This window comes from Protopterus annectens, chromosome 4.part0, assembly GCF_019279795.1.
Source record: "Protopterus annectens isolate FY-2018-M chromosome 4.part0, PAN1.0, whole genome shotgun sequence".
Classification (NCBI taxonomy): Eukaryota; Metazoa; Chordata; order Ceratodontiformes; family Protopteridae; genus Protopterus; species Protopterus annectens.
Genome location: NC_056733.1, coordinates 47,666,668 through 47,683,641, shown reverse-complemented (window position 1 = coordinate 47,683,641; position 16,974 = coordinate 47,666,668). Strand labels below are relative to the sequence as shown.

At 42.3% G+C, this 16,974-nt stretch overlaps 1 protein-coding gene across 1 annotated transcript in view; it reads left to right on the top strand.

Moving 5' to 3' along the window:
• RNF213 (ring finger protein 213) overlaps positions 1-16,974 on the top strand; it is a gene marked incomplete in the record, with an annotated part of 2,890,576 nt that overhangs the window by 856,371 nt on the left and 2,017,231 nt on the right. Inside the window, 1 exon segment of the mRNA XM_044069632.1 lies at positions 13,931-14,086. Within this exon segment, the coding sequence (XP_043925567.1) occupies positions 13,931-14,086 (156 nt within the window).

Genomic DNA, 16,974 nt, shown 5'->3' with positions numbered 1-16,974 from the left:
GGGGGAGTATATTCTTCTGCAACTTTGATTTTCAGAATTTTGCATTGTCAGGCTCATATGTTGTTTGTACTGATTAATTGTGACAGTACAAGGAATGTTTTGTCTGCAGTTTCTTCTTGTGAGAAAAAAAATCTGCTTTAAATTTAATTTCTTTGGTTGTGCAAGTCACTACTCATTGTATACAGTGTGTTTGACTCTGTGGATACTTTAAGGGCTATGGCTACTTTATTGGCTACTGGTACTGTTTTGAGGAAGCTTGCATAGCTGCCTTATCAGAACCTCCCAGATGATATAAATGAGATTTTAGGTTCTCCTTTGGATAGAGATTTAGTTTTTGACCCCTCGGCTGCAGTGGTGATCAAAAATGTGATGAAAGGGTGAGCTGATACAAGGAAACTCTCTAAGATTTTTAAACCCTCCTTTTCCAAATTTTCCAAGGGGGTTTTTAACTCCTCATTCAGTTTTAGTAAACAAGAAATTAAACAGCCTCAACAAAATACAGGTAAATTGACATTTTCAAAAAAATGACTAGGGGGTTCCAAGATGAATTTTGGAAACTCCCAAAACCAAGGACAGTCCGATAAGTCAGAATGACTGTTACTTTGTCCCCCCTCCCAACCTGGTACCCCATTTGACTTCCAGAGTGTATGAATCTCCACTTTTATATTTGACAACAAATAGTTTTTGACAAATGGGTTCTGAAGATCATTCATCAAGGTTACAGATGGCCATGAGAGGAATTTCTGCTTTGGCATAATTCCACATCCTGCAGACCAGGCTCTTATTTCCACCTGCCCTTTATCACATATTGTTCCAGTGAGTGGCAAAACCAGTTCCCCTTTCCCAAGTGGAAAGCAGTTTTATTCAAAGATGTTTTTAGTACCACAGAAAGAAAATACTTGGAGAGCAGTTCTTGATCTTTCTTTTCTAAACCTGTTTCTGATAAGTACCTAAATTCAAAACTGTCACTTTACAACCTGTTACCTCTTCTTCCTCTTTCATATTTCCTTGTAACACTAGAATTAAAAGGTGATCATCATCACAGCCCTTTTTATCCAGATTTCAGGCATTTCTTAAAGTTGTGTGTCTGGATCACATTATCAGTTCTCTGTCTTACCCCTTGGACTATCCATTGTACCAATTGTGCCATGGGTGTTCACAAAGTGAGTAGCTTCAGTTATAGCACCTTGCAGATTACATAATACCTACATTTTTCCATATTTAGACAACTTGCTTATCTCTGCAGTCTTTTTCAAAACACCAGGAGTCTCTCTCTTGTGTGAGTGTTCTCTTACACAAGCTGGGATTCCAAATGAACATTCAGAAGTCTGTCTTAACTCCCTCACACAGGATTGTGCTTCTGTGATGTCAACTAAACACCTCTGTTTATAGAGCTTTTTTTTCCACAGTAAAAAATAGATCTATATTTAGGTCTATTTCTAGGGTTTCCACTTAGACTTCAGTCAGTGGGAGTGAGTACCTCAGAATTTTGGGTCTCATGGCTTCTGTGATTCTTATGAAACCCGTGGGAGCACTCCAGACAGAGACAGTGGAAGTCTCTTTAGTCCCAGCACCAACGCCCTCTGTCTTCTCAAATCCCAGTGCAGGGGTTTCTTCATAAGGCATATCACATGATTGAGACAGCAGATATCCCCTTAATCCAGGTCTCCTGTTCTCCCCTCCTGTTCCAAAGCAGTTAGTCAGCACAGATGCCTCAGGCTTTGTTTGGGGCGCAGTTTCAGGAGATATAAACTGTGATGACCTTCCACTGGACCAGTAATTAAGGAGCCTCAGTCCTCACCATTGGCATATGTGGGGGGGATGTTCACCTAGAAGAGTACCAGTACACACACTATTTCCAGATGCAGCTCCCTGCATCAAGTGCAATTTGCCCTCAAGAGCACACAGAGACCACAGTCATTCTGGGACTAGTTTCTCTCTCTTTCTCCAGATCCCCAATAAGACTCCCCACTGGCACAGTTATAGAGCTGAGATCTCAGCTGAGTGACCAAGCCAAGATCTCCATCACCCTCTCTGTCCAACCAGTGCTTCTTGTTCCTGCCCAAGTAGCTGATGCAGACACACACACACACACACACACACACACACACACACACACATATACACACATCTGGGAAAGGCTGGCACGTGTTTAGTAGCAGTGCCCCCTTCTTCCCAGACTATAAGGTAGTTTTCACTGGCACCAGTCACTCCTTTATCAGCTACTTTAAGGCCCTTAACACAAATAAAGAAAAAACATCTAAACTAAGCTTCACTATATTAATGACTGAATCTAAGAGAATTATACTGTTCCCTAGAAACTTATTTCATTAGAGCAAGGCAGATGTGGTGAATGGTTCCTTGTTGTCAGGCCCAAGATAGAATGCAGAATGCTTTGTCTCACTGAGATGCTTCTCAAATAATAATTAAAATATTACTACTGGGATTTCGTGCAGAATGACGTCACTTCTTTTCATCTGGCTTCAGGTTCCCAGGCAAAACCCCCACTGCTGAAGCTGGCAGTATTTAGCATCTAGCTGTAAAAATACTCATACAAGGGCTTTTGCTGAGATCTTTGGCAGATGCTGAAAGTCATAAATCAAAATACTTCCAAGACAATACAGAAAGCTTCCTAGTACAGTCTTTGTGTGTCTGGCTGCATTGAGGCATCTTTTTTATGATCTAGCCTCAGAATTTTGGGCCGTAATTTAAGATATTTTGCTAAAGTTTGCTGAACTGAAATTAACCTCCTGTATTCCAGTTTCCACTGTTAAAAACTATACATTTAAACAGTTAAAATAGTGCATGCACATTTCTGTTCTCTTCCGGTAGGGCACACTGTGGGTACATTTTAAACACAGCACTTTATAAATACCTTTTCAACACAAATGTCTGTACAGAGCAGTTTGATATAGACGTGACATACAGTTCTAATACAGTTTTAAAGCATCTTATATGAATTAGGTTGATATTCACAAATGATATAATTATTTACAAAATTCCAGCTAGCTATGCTAGCAGTATCTTCTTTTGTCACACTTCTTCCCCCCCTTTGAAGACTCAACATAGTTTTTCAGGTGACCCTTGAGAAACATTGCTTGAGATGGATGAACCCATCTGGGAATATCTTATCCCATTCCCTCTCTTGAGATCCCAGCTGCCTTTGCATTGCTGACCCCATTACAGTGTTGCACTGTCATATCATATGCCTGCAACCCTAGGCTCCATCATAGTAATTTGGGATTTTGCTGACTGGGTCCCTGTAGCCATAGATTCCCCTCAGACTCCCCCTGCCTCCTACTGCAAATACTTAGCACAAGGGCCTCCCTGTCATGGTAAGGTTTCATCATGTTAACATGGTACATTTTGTGACCCTCCCACCTGCCTAGCAGTTCTACGATGTAGTTAAGAGCACTGACCTTCCTTACCACTTTGAAGGGTCCCTCCCCGGCTCCCTGCAGCTTGTTGTGTCTGACAGAAGGGAGAACCATCACCGGATGCCCTACAGCATACTCTCTCACTCGAGCTTTCCTGTCATACTAGACCTTTTTCTGCTGTTGGGCTTCTGCCAGGTTCTCCTGTGCCAAGCCCATGAGTTTCCTGAGCCGTGTCCTGAGGTTCAGGACATATGTCACAACAGACTCCTTGTAGGATTCACACTCACCCTACCACTCTTTATGAATCAGATGTAGAGGTCCCCTCACCCTATGCCCATGCAGCAACTCAAAGAATGAAAAACCTGTGGATTCCTGGGGAACCTCTCTGTAAGCAAACAACAGATGGGGCAAATATTTGTCCCAATCCCTCTTAAACTGGTCTGCAAATGCCAGTAGCATGGTTTTTAGTGTAGAGTTTAACCTCTCCACAAGACCATTAGTCTGGGGGTGGTCTTTAGGTGCTTCATCCCACATTGCTTCCACAGACACGCCAGCAGGTTTGACATTAAATTGGCACCTCTGTCAGTCAGTATTTCCTTTAGGAAACGTACCCTACTGAAAAATCTCTAACAAAGCATTTGCCACCTTTTCTGCCTCATTGGAGGACAGGGCCACTGCTCAGAGTATCTTGTAGCATAAACTACTATCACTAGGATATATTTCTTCCCTGTGGATGATGGGGTGCTCAGAAGCCACACAATATCCATAGATACCCTCTGAAATGGATCCTCAATCACAGAAAAAGGCATCGAAGGAGCTATGGCCCTGTCTCCTGCCTTGCCTACTTTATGGCACTGCTTACAGGTCCTGCAGTACCCTGTTACATCCTTAGAAATCCCAGGCCAATAAACGTTCTGCATAATATACGTCTCTTTGTATGCTTTATGCCTATATAACCTGCAAAAGGAATGTCTTGGGCTATGGCTAGAATTGCCAGATGGTAGGCTCTGAGCACTACCAACTGCTGTATTCTCTCACCCTCTAGCCCTCCCTCAGGGGTCCATTGTCTGTACAAGTAACCCTTTGTCCCAGTATACAGAGTCCCTCTTTCCTTAAGAATCAGGCGCCTCCCTAGGAACCTCCCTCAAGCCTTGTAATGTAGAGTCTGAGAGCTGAGCCTGCCTCAACTCTGTCTTTGTAACCCTTCCCAGCTCACCTTCCACAGGAAGTCTGGTATCCTTTGACAATGGTGCCTCACTGTCAGCCTGGGTACTACTACTCACCTCTGCCCTTGCAGTCACTCAGTCCAAACGAACATCAGTATGCACCAGCAACTGTGACTCACCTTCAGTCTCACTGCTACAGGGTAACTCCCTCTTTGCACTAGCCACCTCACCAGTCCTGGTTTCAGGTGTGTGGTCTGTCTGGTCCCCCCAGGCTACCAGACCCACATGCTTGTCTCCAAGCCTGACTGCATGTAACTGCATGCACACAAGGTACTGCATTATCAAAGTCATTCCCTATCAGGATATCTGCAGGGATATCCTCACACACTCCTACTTGCTTGCTTCCTTTTCCACCCTCCCAGTCAAGATGAACCCTAGCCAAAGGTATTTAGAATGGGGTCTCTGCTAAAGCTTGGACTGGTGTAGACTGCCCAAGCAAGTAGTACTCTTTGCAGGCTTCACAATGGTTATGTCAGAGGCTGTCTCTCTCTTAGCAGTGGTCTGAGGTAAGACAGAGAGCCCCTCACTATCACCCTTCAAGAGGAACCTTGACGAGTGGATGGGTAACAGAAAGTTCACACCAGGGGTCATACCAACAGCTCTACTAGATAGGGGCCAAGGGTACTAGCTGCTAGATCAAGGGCCTAGGGAACTAACCAAAGGGGCGGTGAATACCGCACAACGTGGCTGGGCTAATATATGCCTTTGGGCAGATAGCCCAGTACCTACCTATCAACCTAAGAGGCTGTTTCTCTTAGCAGTGGCCTGTTTCCCCTCTACTAAGGTAGGATATAACGTCTTGTGGTAGTTTGGTACCCTTGTTGTCTCCAGACAACTTACTACTGGCATTGTGTCATTCCCACTTGTTGGCTGCCCTACCTTTTTTCCACTACCTTGGCTCTGGACATCTACATACTACATATTCCAACTGGTTACATTTAAAACGTTTAACCCGTGATCCTGGATGTGTTCCTGAACTAGTGGCTTCCCCTGTTACTGGCAGACTCTGTTAGGGCGGTTCCCTTATACCCATGTGCAACACTGGGTATCCCTTTCCTGTGAAGTGATGCCCTGCTAGCTAGGTATAGGTCTCCTTTTTTCCCCAACTCATCTGCGGTATTACATTCCCTATCTACCAACCAGATTCTCATGTCCTCAAGCAAAGTGCTAAGGGCTTGTTCCCTCACTAAAAGGTCTGCCAGATTTTCAAAAGTAGTGGCCTGACACCCACTCACCCACCTATGAAAGTAAGTTCTTAATTCAGCAATATAATCACACACATGTTCATCTGCCTTGCGACTGTGCTCACAAAACATTTTTCTATAAGCTTCAGGCGTTAACCTAAAACACTCTAATAAACAGTTTTTAACTGTTATAATTTAACCAGTCAATATCAGACAATTTAGAAACAGCAGTTACAGCTTTACCATGGAGTAAGGGGGTCAGGAACCATACCCAGAGCCCTTGGTCAACATTATACTGTTTGCATACACTTTCAAGCATATGAATAAAATCATCAAAATTATCACCTTCTGTAAATTATGGAAGAACTTTTCCTTCTGGGGTTCAGTTACTCCCTTCTCCATTACCTGCATGACCCTGGCAAAGAGTCAGCATCTCCTTTTCATGTTGCCTCTGCCTCTCATTTTATTCAGCTTCCAGATGTCTCAGTCTCTCTTCTGATTCTAAATCCATTTGTTTCTCCTGCCGCATTCTGTCTGCTGATTATAGTTCCAAACGTTTGTCCTGCAGTTCATCTCTCTAACTCCAGATGGATTTTTAAGTCCTCTGAGGAAAAATTGAACTGCCCTTTTTCTGAGAGTTGTACATCCCCCAAGGTTAGTCTGGCTGTCTTCCTGGTTGCTGGTCTGTGATGCAGCTGTGACTAAGGCTGCAATAATTTCCACATTAGTCAGGTTGGCATTCATCAATCCTTTGGCTTGGCACATCTCAGCCAGCTGGCTCCTTGTCATCTTGCCATAATCCTCTGCTGACATCAGTGCCTGTGCTCCTTGACTGACTAAACTAACAAAAAATAAAACTATTGTGATATAAAACTCTGAATGTTCACCGTGTGGCTACTTGAGAGTACAAACACCTTCTTTAGTGACCACTGTTTCCAGGCCACAAGAGTTCAATTTACACACCACTATTTCCCAGTATGTGATGGGGTGATCCCACCACTGCCAACCAATATGTGATGTGGAAATCCCACCACTGCCAACCAGAATGTGACAACCCTCCACTGGACCAATAATCCAAGATCTTCAATCCTCACCACAGGCATCTGTGGGGGAAAATTCCCCTGAGAGGATAACAGGTACACACACAATATTTCCAGATGCAGATCCTGCATCAAGTGCAATTTGCACTTAAGAGCACATGGAGACCACATTCAGTCTGGGGCTGGTTTCTGTCTCTCTTTCTCCAGATCCCCAGTAAGACTCCCCACTGGCACAGCTATAGAATTGAGATCTCAGCTGAGTGACCAAGCCAAGACCTCCAGCACCCTCTCTGTCCAACCAGTGTTTCCTGTCCCTGTTCAAGGTTATTTCAACACACCGTTTGCCTAGTTTGTGACTTGAATTTCCTGACAGAAGCAGCCTTGGGTTCATCAGAATCATCAGCTTCTGTTTTGTGAATGAAATTTCTATTTGAGCTGCAGAATTAGTATGAAGTTTCCAGAAAGTTTCATTTGAAATCTCCTTGTGGCAGACTTAGAAAATTATAAGCTAAAACACTTTACAAAGGACTTTTAAGTATGGGTCTATTGCAGTTAATGATGTTAACTTTCCAAAACATCAAAAATTGAACATAACTCCAGTGTTTCATAAAATCTGAAGTGGGCACTCCATGTATTACATTGCATTTAATTTGCCTTTGCATTTACTCTTAAACTGGGAACCTATTAAAAATGGAGAACATCTGTTTTAATTCTCAGAATGAAAGCTTGATTTACACAAAATAAAATGTCATACTTGTGTGCATTTTTCCAGATCACTTCCAAGTGCAGTTTGTTAACATGGTAGATGTCTGCCCCCTAACATGGGGAGTGTAAGAGGGCTTGTCCCATCCAAAAAAAAATGTTTTTAAGATATGCTTGATGCAGTAAACTTTTTCAGTCAAATGTGATTCGATCAGATGAGTTTTCAGTCAGATTTATTCAGTTGAGTGAGATTTATTAAAAACCACCGTAATATCGTATACAAACACACATGCGCGTACACGTGTGTGTGTGTGTGTGTGTGTGTGTATATATATCCAGCAAACACTAAAAAGAAGAAACACACCAATGGCAGCCCAGTGTATAAACTCAAATAACATCCACCACCACTGTTTAACATGGATGTTATTTGAGGGTGGGTGTGTGTGTGCGCGTGTGTGTATATGTATGTGTATATATATATATGTGTATATATATATGTATATATATATATATATATATATATATATATATATATATATATATATATATTATATGAGTGAATAAGGAATGGTCAGATTCTACTATAGCCAGCACTCGATCATCCGCACTTGATCAAAAGTGCATTCATTTGAATGTCTGTTTTAAAAAAAAAAAAAAAACTTTCTGTGTTTTTCCAGGCAGGCGAGGACCCCCATGCCCACAACATTCCTGCTAATTGTAAATACCAACTGTGAGATCACAAAACAGTGGGAAAAAAGGGAATGCTTTCTAAAGTGCACATTAAGATGTTTTATCACTAAGTCAGAATTCGGCAGAAAGAATTGGCAAAATAAGTGAGATGATTCACAGGTCAAATGAAAAAAAAAAGTTTGTTAAAAGAAACTGCTATCATATACAGGACACACACTCACCTTTGGTGCTGGAAGATCAGAATTCTGTGGGGTCTGTTCCAAAGCCAGGTGATTGGATTGTTGACACTACAGTGAAGCATTAGGGAATGCTGGAGCCCTGAGTGTGTTGTCCTTCAGATTAAATGTTAAGCGATATCTCATTTGCTTAAGTTGGTGGTAGCTCAGTTAGATGTAAGATAGCAAACAGAATGTGTGTGCGACCATGCTGCTTCCACCAACTAAAACCAACAAAAAATAAAGGTGCACATACTGTTCAGTGCATTAGGGAAACTTACACAAATTCCCACTCAAGGGTAAAAAATAAAACATAAGTATTTTATCTTGAATTAAAAATCTAAACATGGTCTAGCTCTTTCATATTATAGGTAGAACTTACTCAGAACCAAATTATAGGAATACAATACCACTGGGTGGGAGGGTGGCCTAATGGTTAAGGTGTTTGCCTTACAAACACAAGGTCCAGGGTTTGTGTCTCACAACGGACAATTGGCTAGGCTTAAAATGGCTTACAAGGGCAGTTAGCTTAGTACCAATCTATGGTCTTGCATCCATATGGTTCTCTTAAGAAACTGCTACACGAGTGTTTGTTTGCTGTGTAAATGGCTTACATAGAGAATATGCTTTGTAAAATGTAATTGCATGTTCTTAACTTTGCTATAGTTATGATTCAGATCAACAATTAATTGTATGACCCTTTTTCATGAAGTAATTATAGTCAAGATGTTTGCATGAGCCTTGGAAATTTAGTTTTTAGACAGATGCAGCAATGTATTATGCGTTACAAGTAGCAGACTAGAAACAGAAAACAACTTTGCTTTCCCTTATATACGCAGACATACACTTCCCAAAGTAATAATTGTAATCTTGTAAAAAAAAATCATGCCCTCTGTTCTGGTATTACTTTTCATTGATAATACCTACTGTGTATGCCTTTCTGCAAATCCATGTAACTGTGTGATTCTTTTCGTGGTCAGTATGACGTTAGCAAATATGTTTGTTTCATTCACTGTTTAATCAGAACCTGTAAAACTACTGATGTTATGTAGTCCAGTCCCGCCTTCATTCTTACCCTTGGGTTCAGAGCCGAACCTCTGCTCTGACTCGGTCATACGCTAGCTTGAAGTTTTCAATTGGCTCATGGCTAAGAGGTATCCCATCATGCAACAGGACTATTCCCCAGATCTTGTTTGCCGCTCGTTAAACTCAGACGTGGTCTCGCTTTTGGCCGTGGCTAAGTATATTGTTTATAAAATTTTTATAAACTGTTGACTTGTTGCTAAAAAGCTATTTTCATAGCTCTGTCTGTGTGGCAGTGGTGTTTTACTGTCTTTGTTTCTCTTGCTGTTTTTTGTGGCCCTGTCATTGGCCGTTTTGGTATCCTGTTCGTTTCCCTTCCCTGCGGGCTAGGCCCATTTAAGTTAGAGGACCTAGTCATCCCCTTTGCTTTCTGTGTAGTCTTTGGTTTGGGGCCCCATTCTGTTAGTGTCTAGTGTTGTTGTGTCTGGCTAGTGGTGCTATCCTGCCTTTGTTTCCCCAGGCTAGGCCCGTTTAAGTTAGAGGACCTAGTCCTCCCTGTTGTTTTTCCTGCCAGTTTCAAGGCCATTTTAGTTAGAGGCTCTGTTTCTTGTGTGGGGTTAGTTGGGTCTAATGTGTGTACTTGTTGCTTTGTTCCTTTCAGCATATCCAAGGATTCGAAGGAACGCAGGCTTTCAGGCTTTAAAAAGTGTGTTGAATGCAACAATAAGATGCCTTTAACTGATGGGCACTCTGTGTGTGTGTGTACTGCTTGGGGGTTATTCACCTCCAAGAGTCCTGCTTGTTTTGTCATTTCTTCAGTCCCCATGTGCTACGGGAGAGGAAGACCAAGCTCATTTTGAAAGGACTGCTTAAACACTCCTTCGAGGAAGACTTAGCTAAGTCTTCCAGTGTATTATCCTCTCCAGCTAAAAAGGACAAAAAGATTTCTAAGAAGCGCTTTCCAGCTCCGTCTGTTTCTTCAGAGCCGCCAGAGAAAGTTACTAGAACAGCTTATCCTTCTTCAGTTCCACTGCCCTCAGTGCCGACAGAAAGTAGTCTCTTGACTAAGTCGGTATCGGCTCCCAGCCTTTCGAAGCCGGTCACAGATATTTTGGTTCAGAGACGGTCTCCAGTTATTCGACCAGTTTCTCCTTCACGGACGTCCCCTTCTGTAGGGAGATCCAGATCTCCTACATTATCCTTCCAGGTCTTCCAGGACCCTTTCTGATGAGGACGTTGATAGGGTGGTGAAGAAACTGCTTCAGTCATCAGTGTTGGCCAAATTGATTTTGGCTCCGACCCAGTCAGCTCCAGAGCCTATGGCCTCTTCATCCTTTGTTGTTCCTCCTCCAAGGCCTTTCTCGGCCTTCAGAGCCAGAGTTGTCGGTTCCATTGGGTGTTGTTAGGTTGGTTCCAGTAGCCTCACCTGGACTCTCGGTTCCGATTTCCACTCCGTCCACGGTTTTCCAGTCGGACCCGAGGGGGATGGTTCGGATTGATCTTTATCTGTTCCGAGCCTTCCTCTCGGTGCTTCGGCTCAAGTGAGCTTGGACCCAACATCTGCTTTGGACCTCATCTCCTCGGCGCCGAGGGCTACTACTGTTTCCTCTGCAGCTAGTCGACCGTCGGAGCCGGGCGATCAGCCTTCGAGGTTGTGAGGAGCGTGCTGGCCAGGTCCTCAGCTGCATCCTACGGCACAAATACTATGCCTCCTCCAGCACCAGTGTCAGTTTTGGATCACACTCTATCCATGGGCAGAGGAGACCCTAAGCCTCAGAATACCTCCATGAGTGTTCCATAACTTTCTGATGTCTCCCCAGAGTTTTTGCCTGAGGAGCTTGCCAGAAAGAGATTGTGTAAGGGAAAACACCTTGACTCCCCGGATGACACGTCGGACACTGACCTCGAGGAGTCAGAGGGGTCCACCAAGTTATCTTCTGGTGATATCTCTTTTTCAGATATCCTGGAGATCTTAAAGCAGAGAGGCAGCTGGCACTCCAAATCCCCTTCTGATGAGGAGTCGGTGTTCCTGAAGGCTTTCGGGTCTCAACCCTCCGCCTCTTGGGTTTCTCCCCCTTTTGATAAGCTACTAGATCTGGTCTGTCGAAAGGTGTGGCAAACTCCTGACACTGTAGAACCAGTCCCTAGGAGACCCAATAAGTTTTTGTCCGCCCCCTTTGACAAAGAATATCTAACTAAAGGCATTCCAGTAGATGCCATGGTGTTGGCAGCAGCCACCAAGAAGGAAGTTGCTGAAACTTAGTCTACCGTCCATCCACCTAACAAGGGTCCTGGGCTGTGGACAGGTATGGGAAGCATGTGTTTACCTCAGCGGCCTTTGCACTGCAGTCGCTGAACTACTTGACGCATTTTACAAGGCTCCAGAGAAATCTCCTAAAAGAGCTAGGAGATTCTCTACAGGGGAACTTTTCAGATGCCGTGGCACAGAAGGTCAATGCACAGATGTCTACCCTAAATTCCCTTAACAACTCCTCCATGTGGCTGATCGCATATGCATCCGACGGAGCGAGTAGGGCAGCGTGTTCCAGAGTCTCTCTTAGGAGACACTCCTGGATGCGCCTGTGCAGTGTCGTGGAGGCCTTCAAGTCTACGTTCACCAACGCCCTCTTTGATGATTCATCGTTGTTCTGAACCAAGGTGAAGGACACTCTCACTAGGTGCGAACAAGAAGGAAAAACCCTGTCTGCCATGGGAGTCCATTTTTTCATGCCTTCTAGACCTTACCCCAAGGGCCACTAGGCAGATCTTCCTTTGGTTTCACAGTGCTCAAGAGAATTTTTCACTGAGCCACTCAAGATCAAGGTGCTAGGGACGCTATCCCACGGGTAAGAATGAGGGCAAGATTGGACTACATAACATCAAGAAGTTATGTACTCACTATAGCATTCGATGTATGTAGTCCATCTCGCCTTACATTCTTACTAACCCTCCCTCCTCCCCCCTCTAGGTTTTTTCTCTAGGTCTCAGTAGTCCTTTCTATTGGGGTTGTTCTAAGTGTGTATGTGTGTGAGATTGCAGCAAACAAGATCTGGGGAATAGACCTGTTGCATGATGAGATACCTCTTAGCCACAAGCCAATTGAAGACTTCGAGCTAAAGTATGGCCGAGTCGGAGCTGTAGTTTGGCTCAGAGCCCACGGGTAAGAATGTAAGGCGAGATGGACTACATACATCGAATGTTATGGTGAGTACATAACTTCTTGTTCATCCATAATGAAACAGTGTTTCTAGTAGTGCCATTTTAATAGAGTAGCAATAAAGGTTCCAAATGGAATGTGATACACTCCTCAGTGTTAAATATTCATTTTATTTACATGTTTTTAAACACTTTGAGTATCCCTTGCAGTTCAGCTCCAGAGCAATCCAGTCTTTGGCACTAACAAGCACTTATTATGATTGTTAGTGATGTGGAGTGAAATCTGCATTATTTCTATATTTACATGAAAATGGACACTTGTGGCTTGTGGGTGGGATGCATTTGTTTTGACTGAACTTTTTGCACATCTGCAAAACAAACTGTATCAGAACCGCTATATCAAAAGACCTAAATTCTGCTTGCTACATAAGTAGGACGCGTTGAAGAGAGAGAGAATTCCCATTCTCTGGAATAGGCTCCCCATCCATGTGAAGTAGAGTTCCTCTTTAACCCTGTTTAAACACAACTTAGACCAATGGATGGGTAATTAGAAATTCACCTTTATCTGGTGCCAATGTCTCTGATAGACACCAGCAGTCAGTTATCCCCCCCCCCCATTTAAATCAAATTTGTGGATCTCATTTGGGTTGCATGGCTAGCTAATAAGGGCCGTAGGGGTCATTAGCCTATTCTACACCAATGAGAATGTGCATATATCTGTAACTTCAGTGTAAGTCAGTACAGTAGAGAGTTGATTATCCGAATGCCAATTATCCAAAGCGTCAGTTATCTGAATGTAGACTTCCAAAGTTTTTGAGTAGGAAAAAATCATAAAGTCTGAATATACAAACATTATATGTATTCACTTTGTGTGTCTTTTGAGCTTGTAGCTCACTCGTGTGAAAAATATTCTTTATTCTCCACTGGAATCATTGAATGTTGAAAAGTGTAGTCCCTGTGTGCTGAAAAACAAGATTTTAGCCCTTTTTTTAATCTAGTTTCATTATACATTTGATTATCTGAGCTACCCTAGGTCCCAATTAGTTCAGATAATCGACTCTCTACTATATAGTTATGCAGGCATCCCCATATGTGGGATTTTTTTCTGAAAAGCTGCCAGGTTCTGTGTGATGATCAAGAAATACTCGGCAATGAACAGTCCAGTCAAAGATCAGTTGAAATTTAAGAATGTATTTTATTTTCTTCATTACTGTGACAACATTTAAATTAAACATGCAAGGCATGATGCATATTCTTTTTGTTGCTTATATATTCCGTATACAATTTCTGCTGTCTTACATAAACTGTTATTTTTAGTTTTCAGAAGATGCCATGCAGAACAAAAAACTTGTTTCATTAGCTAATCAACACCTAGAGAGTGCACTGAAGGCTACAAGACTGTGGATTAAAAATAAACTAAATAAGCCTTTAACAACGTCTTACTGGGGTGACTCATTGAAAAATGAGCTTGGTGTAAGTGAAACTTTGTATGATTACTTTTGTATTTGTTTCTTTTTTTATGGTAGTGCTAAACCATTTGCTATCCATGTATGCTAGGGCTTTTTCTTTTAGGTACTTTATCACAATTTTTTAGCAGATTTGTTTTATGATGTTCATTGAAACTTTTTTTTTAAATGAGAATTAAAGACTGCATATGTGAACTTGGAAAACTGTACTAATAACTCTTGTTTTCGTCTTTATCCTTTTATGATAATAAGATATAACGTGCAGGATTTTTTATGTCTAACCGATACAAGAATAAATGTAAAGATAGATTAGTTAACGTGAAATAACATTTTTAGTATTTGAGGAAATTGTGAACAAAAATGTTAATTTCCAACAGTTCTGAAAATCCTTGGTGACTTATAAAAAAGTAATGTTTGTAGAGAAATGTGATGAAAGCGGAGATGAAACTTTTTTTGACTAAGTTCTAGCAGAAGAAGAGAAATAACTTTTTGTGACCAAGTGCTAGTAGAAGAAGAGAAAGAACATTACACAGTGAAAATGGGGAAATAATCCTTTAGAAGTGAAAACCTGATAAAATAAGTAAGGTGTAATATAATTTTTACCAAGAAAGAATGGCTGTAGAAGTTCAGTGTGTGTTTTGTGGCATTGTAGGTTAAATGCTCCATTACCTAACTGTGACTGTGAACAAGTCACTTAACCAGTGTATGAAAGGTCCATGGAGATCATGCTAGAAAACAAATACAAATAATAATCATAAATGGTGTAGTAACAAATCATCATTCCCCTTTCCCATTTTCTATATGGGTGGGGGTATATTGTGTTAACTGTCAGCATCTTTCTTGATTCACTGCCACTCTCCTACCTTCTTCTGTGGTCATACCTGACTGTCACAGGGCTTCTCTCACGCAAGTCCATCCATCTCTTTATTGGATGACCTTGTTTCCACTTGTCTCTCTCAGATCTTCACTAGATTGTCTTCTGTTTCTTGTATGTGTGCCTTGAACCATTGTATCCTGTTCTTTTTGACCTTCTCTGCAATGGGAGACACTTTGGCATCTGCTGTGATGTCCACATTCCTTTATCCCACAGTGTGCATCCTACCACTGATCTCAGACATTTCATCTCCATCACCTCTAGCTTCCTCAAGTATCCCCAGGTTTCTGTACCATACACTAGCACTAGTCACACCACTGATGTGTAAACCTTATATTTCAGCTTCTTTGGCATTGCTCTGTCACACACTGTCCCTGACATACTGTGCTAGTTGGCAGCAGCCACTCTGATTCTAGCATTGATCATCTTATTCAGACAGGGTCTATATCATATGAGCGAATAGGAAAAACTGTGAATGCTCATAATCTTGAAAGTACCAGACCTTGAAGTGTTTTTCTGAGATCGTGGTACAGTGAAGAATGGAATATTTGCCCTTTCCTCACTGTAGTGCAATCTTGGAGTTGGAATATATATTTAGCAGGGTTGGGGGTGCAGCCCCCCACAATAGCAAGTTTGAGGTCCGGTACTTTCGAGATTGTGAGCGTTTACGGTTTTTCCTATTCGCTCATATGATATAGACCCATTCAGACATCCCTTCTGTGCAGTCACCCCTTCCATATGCATGAAGCTGTTAACCTGTTCAAGTATTTTCCTGTCAAACCTCACTTTTCCGCTTCTTCTCATGTCTTCCATTTGATGCCATGCCAGCTGTATTGTCCATATTCAGTTTCACTACATGTGCCTTTAGTTTTGCATTCCATTCCCCTAACATTTGCTGAAGCTCTTGTTAAGAGTCTGCATGTAATGCTACATCATCTGCTTACTGCAGCTTTGTTAATCTGTCCCCTCTGACATGTTTGATAAATGTAGTCTCTTACCAGTATGAACAGCAGTGGACTCAGAGCCCAAACTCTGATGCATACCCACTCCGCAGGAACCCCTGTGAGTTGGAACACCATTTGTAGTTGTATCATTGGGTCCTTGTATATAGTGTGCACTAATTCTACCCGTGCTTCTGGGACTTTGAACCATTGCAGGAATGCACAACTCATTTTTTTGGAATGTTGTAATAGGTTTTCTCCAAGTCTATGAATGCCCATTTGGACTCTTTCCTCATCTGTATCTTCTTTTCAAGTAGCTGCCTCATGACAAACATTGGGTCAGTTGTGATGCATCCTGATCGAATTCGAACTGCACATCTCCCATCTTACTTGCTACTACTTTGCACATTTGTTTACCAATTATCCTCGTACAGTTTGACAAGTGTTAGATACCTCTATATTGCTCACAGCTGTGAATGCCCCTTCTGTTCTTGTACGCTGGCGCTAAAAGGCTTATTCTCCAGTCATATGGGTACACCTTTCTCTTCACACTGCTCTGAGTACCCCCTGAAGCCATGTCTTCCCCAACTCATGCAGCAGCATGATTTTATCTGCTGTGACCTCATCTGAACCTGCTACTTTAACTGACTTCATTTTCACAATACTGTCCATTCATCTGTGGTGGGCTCTTTCACCTGTTTCATTGTAGGTGTGAATCTGGGGCACTACAACTTCTGTGGGGTTTTCTTTATTTGGAGGCTGCTAGAAGTAGAGCTTTCATTTACCTTTGATGTCCTCTGGACTGGTGAACAAGTTGTCACCGGCACCCCTTATGAAGGGTGTCTGACAACAGGCTTCTTTATTTCACTGTCTTTGCCTTGCAACCTGAAAGAGTTGTGTTACACCATCTGCTGAGTCACCTACCAGAAGCTTAGTGCCTGTGATGCCATGTTCTTTGCTGTTGAGAATACTCTGTTAGCCTCTTTTGTTATCTTATCAGTATTTCTTCCTAGCCTGGATGACCCCTGTAAACTGAGGAGATATTATAATATGCTGAAAGTGGATTTGTTTCATGCTGTA